The sequence below is a fragment of the Lathyrus oleraceus genome, chromosome 7 (assembly GCF_024323335.1).
Source record: "Lathyrus oleraceus cultivar Zhongwan6 chromosome 7, CAAS_Psat_ZW6_1.0, whole genome shotgun sequence".
Classification (NCBI taxonomy): Eukaryota; Viridiplantae; Streptophyta; class Magnoliopsida; order Fabales; family Fabaceae; genus Lathyrus; species Lathyrus oleraceus.
In genome coordinates, this window is record NC_066585.1 from 177,801,078 (window position 1) to 177,816,285 (window position 15,208).

The following is a 15,208-nucleotide window of genomic DNA, read 5'->3' on the forward strand; positions in this document are numbered from 1 at the left end:
CAGCATTGATTTGATCTTTGACCATCTTTTCAGAGCTAAATCCCAGACCAGATTTATCAGACTTGTAGGGTATGTTGATCAGTTGACCCCAGCCAGTACATCCACCATCTTCAACCACAGCTTGAGCGTCCTTCAGGGAAACCATGGCAGGAGGAGCTCGAATAACCTCGGGCACAAGGGGAGTTGGCTTAAGGACAGGACGGGGCGGCGGAACCACTTCAAATGACTGAGACGGAATCTCGAAGAATTCACCATCCATCTCGACATAACTGAAGGTATGCACACTACTGACGATATACTCCTCTTCCCCACACACAGTGACAGTCTTTCCCTCTATTAGATATCTCAGCTTTTGATGGAGAGACGAAGCTACAACACCTGCCCCGTGAATCCAAGGGCGTCCCAGCAAGCATGAATAGGCAGAACGGATATTCATTACGTGGAAGGTAGTGTTGAAGACTTGAGGTCCTATCTTGATAGGGAGAACAACTTCACCGTGGACAACACTCTTTGCACCATCGTAAGCACGCACCACAATGTCACTAGGCTTCAATTCAATGCCTTTACAGTCAAGTTTATCGAGCACGGCTTTCGGTAGCACATTCAAAGAAGAGCCATTATCGATCAACACATGAGACAGGGTGATCCCCTTATACTCAATAGAAATATGCAGGGCCTTATTGTGATTCTTCCCTGCTGGTGTCAGGTCAGCATTGGAAAAACCTAGGCCATTGTCAACAGTCAGGTTAGCAACATAGTTTTCAAACTGATCGACGGAGGTCTCCTGAGGTACATGGGCAGTCTTCAGGAATTTTATCAAGGCATTGGCATGAGATTCAGAAGATAACAACAAGGACAACATCGAGATTTTGGAAGGAGTATGCCCTAACTGTTCTACCACATCAAAATCACTTTTGCGGATGATCTTCAGCACTTCTTCCATTTCTCGTTTGGCAACGTCTTCAGTAGTAGCTTCGATCGGTATCTCTGACTGAGAAGGGTTGACTGGTTCCTTTCCTCGGTTTTCGGGAACTGGAGGTAAGATCTCTGGAGAGAAGATCCTTCCGCTTCGAGTAACTTTACTAGTCCCAACAATGTCATTAGGATTAGCAGAATCACCAACTTGCTTTACGCCATGGATATAAACATCACCTCCATAGTTCCACGGAATGGCTTTGCTTGAAGAATACGGTACTGGGCCAGGGGCAGTGATGATTAGGGGGGCTACTTTGGGCTCAGCAATAATCCTCACAGGTACTCTGGGAGCAGTAATCTTCACTGGAACTTTGGACCTTGCAATCACAGATACTTCTTCAATAGGGTTTTCCGTCTTAGAAACCCTTTCAAAGAGAATTGTACGATCGTCCATCAGCCGTTGAATACCATTCTTCAATTTCAAACAGTCATCGGGCCAGAGTATGTAGAGATTGCAATCTTCAGTACAACCTGGAAATAAACCAGCTTGCAACAAATTCCTCTTTATGATCGGGAGAGGAGATGTTAAGTCCGCTACAGTAGTGATGAGAGAATCGTCATCGAGAGCATTAACAGCCTTGTCATGATTAGGCATAGGAGCAGTGATGACATTAGGAGTCTCCGGAGGCTCGAACTCAATTTCCCCAGCGTCGATCATATCCTGAATTTTGTTCTTCAACAACCAACAATCGTTTGTATCATGCCCGGGGCTATCGGAGTGATATGCACACCTGGCATTGGGATTATAACGAGGCGAAGCAGTGTTGACATTTGCAGGAGGACCTCTGAGAGTGATTAAGTTTACCTTTAGCATACTTTGCAGTGCTTGTGCTAAAGTCATATTGAGCTTGGTAAACTGCCTTCTTGGTCTGTCTTGTCTTTGCTGGAAGTTTTGAGCTGGCGGGGCTGCGATCGTCACTGCTCCAACGGCGTGGTCACCATTTTTCTTATTATGATTCTTTTGACCATACACAGCATTCGATTCATTTTTCCCATGGTAGGACTTTTTGCTGCTTGTAGAAGTAGCTGTCTGTAACTTTCCACTTCGAATGCCGCTCTCCACCCGTTCACCTGTCAGTATAAGTTCAGTGAAACCTGATGAAGAACTCCCCAGCAGGTGGCTGTAGAATGGGCCAGTCAGGGTACCCATGAACAGGTCTACTAATTCTCGGTCAGTCATAGGGGGTTTGACTCTGCCGGCCAAATCTCTCCATTTCTGGGCGTACTCTTTGAAGCTTTCTTTGGATCCCATGGTCATATTCTGCAACTGTAGCCGGGTAGGCGCTAGTTCAGAGTTATACTGGTACTGTTTATAGAAGGCTGTTGCTAAATCAGTCCAGGTGCGGATGTCAGAGCTCTCGAGCTGGTAATACCATTCCAACTGTGTGCCAGACAGACTTTCTTGGAAGAAATGGATCCATAGCTTCTTGTCAGTGGTATGCGGCTGAATCTTTCTCACATAAGCTCTTAGATGCATCTGAGGACAGGACGCGCCATCGTACTTAGTGAAAGTGGGGATTTTGAATTTGCGAGGAATGGTCACATCAGAGACCAGACCCAAACTTTCGAAATCCAGACCAGGTGCCTTCTGACCCTCCATAGCTAGCATACGTTCTTCCAGCAACTTGTGCTTATCATCTCTTGGAGAGTACTGTTCATTTTCATACTCTTCATCGTCGTCCTCAGGGTTGGAGAAATCAGCATTCTCTTCCTCTGAATCATTCTCCGCCCCCTCTTCTGGGCCATTCGGGATTCCAAATTTGATTCCCGTAGCCTGTCCTTTACGCCTTCTTCCCGGGTTAATTCACAGCTTTCTTGTCTTTCTTCTTCTCGACCAAAAGAGCCTTCAGTTCCTCTTGCCCCTTGGATAAGCTTAGCATCATCTCCTTGAATTGAGCATTCTGAGTCTGGAGATCTTTGACAGTTTGTTCGAGATCCATTTTTCTGTGTAAGAGGCAGACCGTGAGAATATGGTCTTTTGGAATACCTGTTATGCAATGTTATGTTATGCGATGCAATGCATGAAATGTTTTCAAGGACTTTTGGAATTTAACTTTGCGTAAATCACCAACGAGAGAGAAATGTTTATTGCTGATTTTTTTTTTATTTTTTTATTTTTTTTAATCAATGTTCATTACAAAAGGAATAATAGTAAAATACAATGAAAGCTCAAGTCTCCCAGGGGCGACTTCTTTTTGGGCGAAGATATGTATTGAGTCTTCGTTCCTCATTAAGCTGACTGGTGAGCTCTAATACTTTCTTCCTTTCTGCATTGAACTGAGTTTCGAAAGTATCTCTCTCCTCTCTCAACTGGGTCCAGGATCTTTTCAATTCCTCAACATCGGTAGGCATATCTGGGTAAGAAATGATCTGGGAAGTACCTCCTTCGACCTCTGATTCAACAATCGATGGTCCGACTGCAAGATATGGCATGACAAGTTCACGAGCTCTGGCGCGTACTCATCTGAGATAAGGCTCCATAGGAATAGAATTTTTCTGTCCTAAAGTGCTTCTTTTCACCATGCCCCAAGCTCGTATAAACCTTTGACGGAGACCTTGAGAGTCATTGTCATAGTCAAACACTGTACCTTGAATAATCATTTCATGTGGACCATCTCTTCGAGCATGCCCAAGCTGACGTAGGGCTAAGGCAGGATTATAAGTAATACCTCCTCTTATCCCCATGAGTGGTACATTAGGGAACTCTCCACAACGGTCGATGATGATAACATTTTCTTCGAGCTTAGAACACCAACGGATGTCTGAATGGGAGGGGGCCATTATCCTTTGAGACCATTTCAGATTTTGACCATTCTTCAAGACTGATTGAGGGAGGTGCGAAATAAACCACCTAGACAACAAAGGTACGCAGCACATGAGAGTCCCTTGCCTCTTCATAGTACGAGTGTGAAGGGAATGCAAGGCATCTCCAAGCAAGGTAGGCACAGGGTTATGAGTGAGGAATATCTTAATAGCATTCACGTCTATGAATTGGTCCGGATTAGGGAATATCACCAAACCATAGATTAGCAATGCTAGAACGTCTTCAAAAGCATGGACATTCATAACTTTTAGGAATTCTCGGGCCTTACTTATCAGAAATTTGGCAAGTAAACCTTTCATTCCACTCCTTGTTACCCAATTAGTTTCAATGTCGGACTTTGTCATGTGTAAAGCTGCGGCAACTTCTTCAGACTTTGGCATCTTTTCCAGACCACTGAAAGGTATTTGATCAAGGATAGGTATCCCAAGCAGCTTGGAAAACTCTTCTAATGTGGGTACCAACTGATAATCTGGGAAAGTGAAGCAGTGATACTTAGGATCGAAGAACTGGAATAGGACTCTCATCATATCTTCTTTGAAACCAGTGGTAACCAAATTGAGAAGAGAGCCATGTCTTTTGTTGAACTGAGCGTGATCGGGAAGTTCTGACACCAAATCCTTGAGTTGAGGAGAAATCGTCACAAGATTGATCCGAATAGTCTTCCTGGAAGCCATCGCCTGTGCAACAGAGCAAAGCTAAATTCCTAAGTCCTTGAAATGGTTAGTATGATGATGTTATGATGTTATGATGTTATGTAAGCACAGACATGTCACACAGCAATCATTCCTAGGTTTTAAGGCTTGCATGAGTTCCATAGGTAAGTACCCTCCCCACTGAAGTTTGGTTGGTTCAACCTGTCCTAGAATAGTAACCGGGTTCTAGAAGGATCTCAAATCATTGACCTTTCTTTAAGTCCACTTCAGTACAACACCAAGTGGTTGACCGAAGCTTCCCTAAAGTCCAATCTCAAAGAGTGTAGTATCGAGTCTCAACCAACCCCAGTCGGAACCGAAGTCAGTTATCTCACTACTTTCTAATGGCTAGGATGAGTCAATTAGGGTTCTAAAGGTCTGGTTAATGCTTTGATGACACCACGCGGAAGCCAAATTTTTCCTCAAGTAAACATGAGGAACATCAGGACATCCAAAGCGTCACATTAACCGTAGCCATCATTTTAACCATTCCAGTATACGCCGGATAGTCGCGATGATCTATTGCTACTTACCTAAGGTACACTAGATCCGGGTGTAGGATCTTTCACTCAACAATACCCTTAAAAGAAGGAACAATTTGAAAACATAAATGATTTTTTAAGGTGACCTCTCTTTGTTGTCCCCAGCAGAGTCGCCAGTTCTGTCATACGGTGAACTGACTTTTATGTGTTTTTTAATCGCAATGTCGCGGTTAGCAAGAGTCGCCACCGACTTTTCTTTTATCCCATAAGGAAAGGTGGAAAAGAACAGGAAATACCTTAATTTAGATTCTTAGGTTCGGGAGGTACGTTATACAAAGGGAAGGTGTTAGCACCCTTTGTATCCGTGGTTATCCACGGGCTCTTAATTGCTCAATCATTTATGTTTTCTAGTTTGAAAAAGTGTGTAGAAAATGTTTTGAAAAGGAGAATTTAACTTTGTAATGATTCTTGTATGAATGTATACAAAGTGGTTATCTCATTTGATTTTGAAAGTTGTTTAGAAAAATATAACTCGGCAATGATCCTAGTACGGGTGTATGCTAAGTGGTGATTTTCTAAAAAAGGATGTTTGAAATGTGCGAGGTGAGAAAGAATATTTTAGGTTATGAATGAGCAATTAAGGGTTATACCTGTCCGAGGTCTTTCCGGGCATTTCCTATTCTTATGAGGGTAAAACTGTCCTTACTATTGAGAAGTAAGTAGTTTTATCCTTTGGATGTAAAAGGGTCATCGTAGGGTCATCGGTTGGTCATTGAAGGCAACAGTAGTGAGGATACCTTAGCATTCGAAGGGACTATCATCATTTGGCCATAGGCTACACCGAAGGGTCATCGAGGGACGGAATCGTAATTTCGAAGGCAACATTCGAGGGACCATGATTTATTTTATGATGATTTAACCGAAGGGCCATTGCTAAGTGTATCCCCGCATTCGCGGGACATGGCCGTATTACGTAATCGTGGGGTAATAAAGAGAGGTCCGATATTATTTATTTAAAGTTCATATTTTAACAATTAATTGGGTAATTATGATGAATCTCCACATTAAAATCAACACATTAAAATCAATACATTAAAAATTAATACATTAAAATTAATTAGGCAACCAATATGAATCTTCACATTAAAGTGAAGTAATTCAGAATCCATCTCCACGAAGGTCTCCCGCACGTAAAGTGGAGTACCTAGCCGGCCGCTTCATTGGGGATATGGAAGCTCTTACACCATTCAACACACGGGTTAGAGCATTAAGATAAAATATGATTTGACAATTGCACCATAAAATAGACATAACAGTTATGAGTTCAGGCCAAGTGATGCAAAAATCGCAATTAGATAAACATAAGATAGAACAGCAAAGGGACAAAGCAGCCACTGTCCCATTCGCCTCTGCTTCGCCTAGCGAAGGCTCAGCGAAGGCTCGCTGCAGGCTCGCTTAGCGATGAGCTAGCGAGCGGCCACGGGTTTGGAGTTTGACAGCAGCATGACTTCCGAAAACCTACACTCTTATGGCATTCGATCACCGGCATAGCATAGACAATTATACAGGATGTTCATACTTAGATTCACATACGAAATCAGATTACATATCAAAACTTTAATCGGTATGCATCATGTATGTAAAGAATATCAATTGGAAACGTAAAACAGCGGTGATACGCAAACCTGTGTGCAATTGCGATATTGACAGGGACTGGTTGCTTGGAGGCCGGATTGAGTTGGGCGGCGGTAGTTTCGGCGCGGATGGGCGGCCTTCAGGTTAGCAGGGTTTTGCACCAGGGTTTCCGTCTTTCGTCTTGGTCTCTCCGTTTCGGTGTCCGTCCGTCTGTCTCCGTCTTTTTCGTGGCTGAAGAGCTGGTATTTATAGTAGTAGTGGTGGTGACCTAATGGGCTTAAAATGAGGTCCAAAACTTCAGACTTTCGCAAGCTTCGCTAGGCGAAGGAATTGCTCGCCTAGCGAGCAAGCTAGTTTTGGGCCTTTTTCTGGACCGGACGCTTCGCTGGGCGAGGGTCATGATGAAGTGTTCGCTAGGCGAAGGAATTGCTCGCCTAGCGAGCAAACTATTTTGGGCTCCTTTTGGATTGGGCCTGTTGTGAGCTGGGCTTTTGTTCACTTGATGTCAGTGCCTTGCAGAACAAGTCAGAGGAAAGCTTTGTAATATCGATGGGCAAATTTTGGGGTATGACACTGGGCTCTCTGAGCATGATTTTTTTAGAAACGTAAGAAAATGGATGGTGGTAAAATTCCAGACAGAAAATCTTGGTCAGCTGGAATCTTTTATATTGATGACAGGTTGTTGCATTACATTTTGGGATATCTCATACTTCCCAAATTTTCAAATCATTCTATTGTGATGAGCACTAAGGGGCAACTTTTATTTGCTATAAAACAAGGTCTTCTTCAAGTTAATTGGACATACTTGATTCTTGAACACATGTCTACCTATTCAAAAAATGCTATAGAACTTCCTTATGCATTCTTTTTGTCCAAGTTTTTTTTTGCGTATTTTGGTGTTAATTTTTCAAATGAATATCCAGTTAAAATGGGTGATTTTGTAATTTATGTGAAGACGTGTAACAACAAAATGAGAGTGAAATATAGTTAAAAAAACAAGACCATCAAATACATTAATGAAGTTGTCCAAGCTCCTCCTCCACCGGTTCAACAACCTATCAACCAAGAGGAATCAACCAATCAACGAATCTTTGACTACATGACATACATGAACACCTCCATGAACAATCAATTTTCCTATCTTTACTCTCAAATGAATATTCCATCCTACCAAGTTCAACCATACCAATTTTCTCACTACCAATCACATAAAGATCCAAATAACATGAACCAAGACAACAACATGAACCAAGATAATTATATGAATCAATACTAGTTTAGTTTTCATTGTCCTCTTATTATACTTGTTGTTGTATGTTTTCTTTGTTGGTTTTATTATGTACTAAAACTTAATTATGCATTATCTTTGATTATGGTTGAAGTTATGTATTATGTTTGTTTATATTTGAAGTAATGTATTATGTTTATATTTGAAGTAATGTATTATGTTTAACTTTTTAAATTGTTATGCATGTCTCTTATCCTTAATACAATTATATTTTATATATTGGTTCTTTACCCATATTTACCTTCTTTTTGATCATGTCAAAAGGGGAAAAAGGTGTATGCATGTATGCTTGTGTCTTATCTCTTTCCTAGGTATATGATAACTCATAGAAATTCAATCTTAGCAAGATTCATACATTAAGGGGGATTTATCCAACATAGGGGGGATTTCTTTACATTTGTCAATCAAACACAACCATCATCATAAATTTTTTTGTCATCATCAAAAAGGAGGAGAATGTGAAGTCAAACTTTCAATGAAGATGATTTTGATAAAGACAATCCAAATTGTGAAGACAATTATCAAATGATGAAGAATGAAAGAAGCTACTCAAATGACTATATGATGGATGATTCAATAAGATGGTAAATATGGTGTTTCATATTTATATATAACATTAAGTGCTCAAATAATCTAAAATCAATCCATGACATTTAATATAAATTCATGTCTTTGCATTTTGTACTTATAAATTTTTTCATAATCTTTAAAATGAAAAAACTAATTTTTAAGCAAGACAATCGATTGCATGAGAGCATTAATAGATTGTCATCAGTCAAATTTGCAAGTTTTTAAGGTCAACAATCGATTGCATGAGATGAGCAATCGATTATCACTAGTTTAAATTTCAATTTTTTTCAAATATTTTAAATGATCAATCGATTAATACTGGTAAGTTTTTAAAAAAAAATTATGCATTGCAACTTTTCATGACACCTACTCTTTGCATCTTTTCCATTTAAATTACACCTTATCATATTTTTATCAAGAGTTGTGTCTTGATTCAAAAGATGTGTGGTGTCATATAAATAACAAGTATTTTATCTGATTAAAACTCACATCATTAAAAATTTCTTTCCTGAGTATTTCACTGCATCTGTCATTTTTAATCTTTATGAACTTGTACATTATTTTTCATATTCACGTAAAGTAAAAGTTCTTGAGCACCCACAGTTATATATTGTGATATACCATATTTTAAAAGGGAAGAAATTATATTGTTAGGATTTACTCTATCATACTACACCTAAAATTATCTTTATCAAAAACTCAAATATTTGTGTATGTATCTTGTTGTCCAGGATTATAAATAAGAAGTTTGGAGAAAGAAAGTTTGTTTCTTTTTCTGTGTTGTAAAATTACAAGGTGGTTTGCCTTGGTGGTTGAGTTATAAGCTTCTGCATAGAAGCTAGGTTTAGGCTTATACAAAGTTCTAACAATATTGAGATCTCTTACAGTGTGCAAGAGGATGAGACGTACTCTCAGATAATGAGGAGAACTAGTATAATTTTCGATGTTCTTTACTTTCTGCACTTTACTGCTTTTATCAACTAACCATAAACCAGAAAATAAAGAAATACTGATATCTAAAAACAATTTTTTTAAAGTACCTAGTTCACCCCCTAGATGCACCATAAACTTGCAAAAGAATTCGATGACACATTTTAGATTATAGAATCCGGACTATACCTAAAGAAACCTCAGCATGATTTCAAATTATATAATCCAAATTATTGCCAAAAACTTGCCAGTATGATTTTGGATTATAGAATTTGATATTGTTTTAAATAGTATCATGGTTCACATCTTTGATAATACATATTTTAACTACACCAACATAAATAATAACCTAAAATCTCATTCCCACGCAATACAACTTTGATTTCTCTCAAAATTCGATAGATGATTATGTCAACATTTGAGCTTTCTTATACAATCTCACAAGAGAGTAACTTAATGGTCATGTCTCAGATGCGAAAGTATGCACGAATATGACTACCTGCATGAAAATACAATCTTTTTAAATGACTTTCTCCTTAGTTGATATATGCTAATGTTCTTCTAGTGTGAGAATCAAGTCTCGATGTGATATCCTTACAATACCATCTCATTTATCCCACTAAAGTTTAGACAAAATAATGTCCATGTAATGAACATATCTCTTATCAATTTTAAATAAATTGATAATAGGTATAACATAGATAACAATTTTTCTAAAAATATCTTAGATGTTCTCAAACTACACAATACTCTCTCAAATAGATACTAGGTTTTGCGTGATTTGCATATGATCTAACCAAAAAAAGAAATAGATGTCATGCAATAAGAAAAAAATTCAATAATATTTTATTTGTATTATCTAATTAATATTAGTTTTTTACAGTAACAAATTAACACTACTTTCCTCACTTCAAAATTAATAAATACTACTTTATGTTTATAATAAAATGCATAGTATTAACAACTTAATAAAAATATTATCTTCTCATTCATTTATCCAAAATATTTAATATACTAAAAATATTGAAAAGAGTCCCTTAATAAGAGACAGTAAAATTCATGCAACCGAGCCTTACAATTTCATGAGAGTTTGGTAATTTAGTTATTTGTTCAAAAATCATTTATTTATCCAAAATAATGGCCTCATTTTGGTTGCGCGAGTGTCACACACACGCATGAACAAGATGACGACGCTGACGAGCCTCAATATTCTAAGAACCACATCTCTCTGTTCTTTCAACACCACCACCAAACCCATTTCCTCAAATCTCTTCAACACCCTTTTCACTTTTACTCCTCCCAACGTTTCCATTCGTCAACCGAAGCGTCGTTTCCGCGCTGGAATTCTCGCCATGGCTGCACCTGGACCTGGGCCTGTCCACAAATCTGAGGAAGAATGGCAGGCGATTCTCTCCCCTGAGCAGTTTCGAATTCTAAGGCAGAAAGGCACCGAGTACGTAATCTCACCTCTCAATTTCTCAATCGATCAACCTTTCAATTTTTACTTTCTTTCTATGCGTAGCTTAATTCAACATAGCTTCATTGATTCAGAAATTGAAAACTGTATGACTCTATTTTATCTTTTATGATAGAAATACCTTATACATAAACACTTATTTCATAAATGCTTATGCTATAAACTCTTACTTAAGCTATTTATAACACAGATTTTAGACTAGAAAACGAGGGTAACTATGTATTATAGTACTAAACAAATCATGATAAATGGTCATTTTTATTATGGTTTACTCACCTAGAGCTTCCATCATGTTCTAAGTAGGAAATCTTGAATCTTATTTATAACTTTTCCTTAATTTTCTAAGAAGGATTCATGAAGAATATCTAGTTAAGTTAAGTTGAAGATACTACTCATAAATGTGCCGAGTATCATTTGAGTTAGGTGATCACGGAAGAGAGAAGAAAAGCTTCTTACATTCTATGTGTTTCCCATAGATATGCGCCCAACAAAGCCGTCTTTGAGGGCGTGTGGGGCGGACTACCACCCATGACTCAAAATTTGACACGTTTTAACCATGGCTAAAAAGTACTTCATAAAATATTTGTCATGGTCAAACCATGACAAAATAGGGCCTCTATTTGATTTGTCACGCTTAAATTGGGTTTAACCTACACAGTGTCTCTGAAAACTTAAACGACTCTAGCGCCCAATATACCTCATAGTTATGTCCCAGTATAAGGCTTTGGCTGAATTTTCCACATATGAACATCTCGACTTGCCTCTATAAATTCTAATAAGTATGCAGAGAAATATAGAGGAATACTAAGCAGGTGGAGGAATTGTAGTAAGTTTGAACCAGACAGGAGGTTTGTGTTATATAGAGATTCTAGAATTTCTCATTAAATAAATGATAGTTGTATGAATACCTCTTTTTTTTGTCAATTTGAATGGATGACCAATGATGATATATACAGTAAAACTCTAAATGGGGAATTGCTTTTCTGTTAACAAGAAAATGTTTTGGTATTATTATCAAGGTATCCCGGAACAGGAGAATATGACAAGTTCTTTGAGGAGGGAGTATACAGTTGTGCAGCTTGTAAAACTCCACTCTATAAGTCTACGACAAAATTCAATTCCGGTTGTGGCTGGCCAGCTTTCTATGAGGGTGTTCCTGGAGCCATAAATCGCCACGTGAGTTTATTTGTTCTTATCATGCCGTCTTTTCTTCACTATATTTGCATATTACTAGAACTGCATCGTAAATTGAAATCTATTTAAACCTGATATAATTGATGTGTTTCACTACCTTCAGGCTGACCCCGATGGAATGAGGATCGAAATAACATGCGCTGCATGTGGGGGACATCTTGGTCATGTATTTAAAGGGGAAGGATTTCCAACACCCACTAACGAACGACATTGTGTCAATAGCATTTCACTGAAATTTGCACCAGCCAATTCCTAGTTTACTGCAATGTAATCTACTGGGTGGATGTGATACTCAAGGTTTAAAAATAAGTATATACAGTAATGAAATTGAGACTGAGGCTTATAGTATGTAAGCATAAACGATGTTAAACCAGTTGTTCCTTTACATCCCTCCTCTCTCTTGGGTTGTATTTCAGTATGTTCACAGGTGCTTGCATTGTTTTGCTGAGTCTGTGTTTTGGTATGACCAGGTTTTGATGCTATAGAATTAAATCATGTTGAACCTTGGAAGTTTTTTCAATAAACTATGTTATAAGTACTATATGTACACATCATTTTTTCTCAAGTTGATGGTTGGTCACTAATATTCTACCACAGGGTTGTGGGTTCGAAAAAATATTTTATTTGATATTTTAGTATTGATAATTTTCAAAATTACTTCTTTTGAAAAACAGAAGAATCGGATGAAAAACCTAAATGAGAAGAACAGAGTCATGTAAATTAAAAAAAAATAGTTTGATCTGGGGGCTGCTTATGGATCAAAGCAAACTGGTATCAAGGGAAATATCATCACATCACATCTATTATCTTATTTATAAATACAAATATATTTCGGGTTTGTTTCAAGAATTGGAAATATATTTCCGAGAATTTGTACTAAAAATTTAACAATCTCATATTTGTTTCAAGTTTTTAAAATTTATTTTCAAATATTTTTTATTCTTAGAAATGGTGTTACACATGATTTTTCTCATATTTATTTTAATGTTTAAAGAGTGAGAATTCAAGATATGTGTGGAGGGGTTCACATGCATGTTGTATTTCTTGACTGATTGTAGGACATCCTTTCAATCTGGTGTATGACTATGTCCTTCTGCGGTCTTCACTATCATGTTGTCGACGTAGACTTTTAAATTCTGCATTATCTGGTGGGAGAATACGGTGTTCATAGTCACTGGTTGGTGGTGCATGCATTCTTGAAGTTGAAAGGCATGACATTATGATAGTAGTTTTCGTGGTTTGACACGAACACCATCTTGGGTTCGTCAAGAGGATCCATCTTAATCTGGTTGTACGCCGAATATGCATTCATAGAGCTCAAATTGTGGTAGCCCGATGTCCCATCAATCAATATATCAATATCTGACAAGGGATAAGGGTCATTGGGACATGTCGTATTGAAGTCGGTGGAGTCCACGCACATGCGCCACTTGTTTGATTCTTTCTTTGCCATCACTACATCGCTAATCAAGTTGAGTATTTTGTTTCTGTAATAAAATTGACGTTTGTTAGCTTGTTTACCTCCTCATCGATGGAAACTCTCTTTTCCTCGCCACCTATCAACTTTCTTTGTAACACTAGTCTTACAGAGGGGTTGACACCGAGGCGATGACACAACACTCTGATGTCTATCCCTAGCATGTCGGAATGGGCCCAAGCAAACAAGTCGATGTTTCTATTGAGTTGGTCGACTAGTTTGTGCTCTTCTTCTTCAGAAAGTGAGATCCCTATCTTCATTACTTGGTGAGTCAAAAAGTCTACCTAATCCTCCTTCAGATACTTAGTGGGTGTGAGCCTCTCGCTTTCCACACCCAGTCCAGGGCCCTAACTCGTAGTGTCTACATCATGTGCCTTGGGAATGAGACAACCTCATGGCCAAGATCTTCCCTCCCCATCGTCAGACTACTATGATAACATTCTCGGGCGCTTTCGTGGTCTTCTCGAACCGTCCCGACTCACCCGTTGGGTTGTGGGTATTTCAGGACTAGGTACTGAGTGAATATAATATCCCCTAACAAGTTGATGGATGGTCTTTCATGGATGACATTATAAGGCGATAGAGCGTCCATTATGAGGTAGTTGACTTCAATAACCTTGGAGTCTGCTCCCACGCTTCAAGTTGTCTCTAGGATTATGTGACTCCTTACCCGCATTTTCTCGTTTGACAAACCTACTAGTTAGCTCTAGAATGCCTTAATGAATACGAGATCGAGCTGGACTTTTTGGAAGGTGTTCCAGAATAAGACGCCGATCGAGCTTCTTGGGTCTATGAAGATTGGCTTGATATCTCAGTTGCCATATTGCACAGTGATGACCATGAGGTCGTTCTCATGAGGGAGGAATCCGACGACATCACCGCTAAAGAATGTGATGTTGGCCTTTAGTCCTCTCTGTTTGGCTTTGGAAAGTCCTTTGGATATTAGTTCGTAGTCGGCACCTTACTGATGTATTTCCTCCGGGTGGAGCTGGAGTTTCCTCTGCTGGCGAAATCTCTGGCTATGGCGCTAACCACGAAGTCTGGATCTTTATTGGCCATTTCAGGGGAAAGTAGTGTAAATGACAATGATGATAAAAAGTGTGGTCCAGGTAAGTTTTATCGAGACCCCACGATGGGCATCACTTTACTTGTAAAAAAGTACAAAGTGCATTACACCCCTATGATGTTAGGAGTGGTAGATGCCTTTGTAATTTTCAGTGATTTAGGGTTTGCTCACGGTGGTGAGAAACCTTGTTCGATGGTGTTTTTGACTGTGGAGAGAGCAAGTCCACGTGAGGCGAGAAGCTTTGTATTCTTAGTGGTATTTCGTGTGTATTTGAGTTGTTCTTCAACCCTAGAATTGAGTTATTTACAGTGGCTTGCGGGTCTGGATTCTAGGTATTCTTGATAATTACAACCGCCTATCCAATAATGACAGTGGGTCGTTGAATCTCTATTTCTTAGGGAGACATGATTATTCCCTCGACTCCTCTTATGCACTTCCTTTGACCAAGACACATCATTTTCCATGTTTCCCCATAAGTGAGAGTGTTGTGGGCGATATCCTCCTTCTTACGGGCAATGGAATTCCCTTGTCTCTTATAGGCAACATCCTTCTTACGGGCAATGGAATTCCCTTGCCCCTTATAGGCAACATGATCCCC

General features: G+C 38.9%; 1 protein-coding gene across 1 annotated transcript; it reads left to right on the forward strand.

Annotated features, from left to right (window-relative positions):
• The first annotated feature begins 10,470 nt into the window (after positions 1-10,470).
• Positions 10,471-12,605, forward strand: LOC127100974 (peptide methionine sulfoxide reductase B5). Its single transcript, XM_051038288.1, has 3 exons — positions 10,471-10,849; positions 11,893-12,049; positions 12,171-12,605. Exons 1-3 carry the CDS (start codon positions 10,572-10,574, stop codon positions 12,321-12,323), a joined length of 588 nt encoding a protein of 195 aa, XP_050894245.1. The 5' UTR covers positions 10,471-10,571; the 3' UTR covers positions 12,324-12,605.
• The last annotated feature ends 2,603 nt before the right edge of the window (positions 12,606-15,208 follow it).

Excerpts from the sequence above, each read along its gene's own strand:
- LOC127100974 (XM_051038288.1), top strand. The coding sequence starts at position 10,572 with ATGAACAAGATGACGACGCTGACGAGCCTCAATATTCTAAGAACCACA. Across the intron at positions 10,850-11,892 it reads CTAAGGCAGAAAGGCACCGA|GTATCCCGGAACAGGAGAAT; the intron begins GTACGTAATCTC and ends ATTATTATCAAG. Across the intron at positions 12,050-12,170 it reads CTGGAGCCATAAATCGCCAC|GCTGACCCCGATGGAATGAG; the intron begins GTGAGTTTATTT and ends CACTACCTTCAG.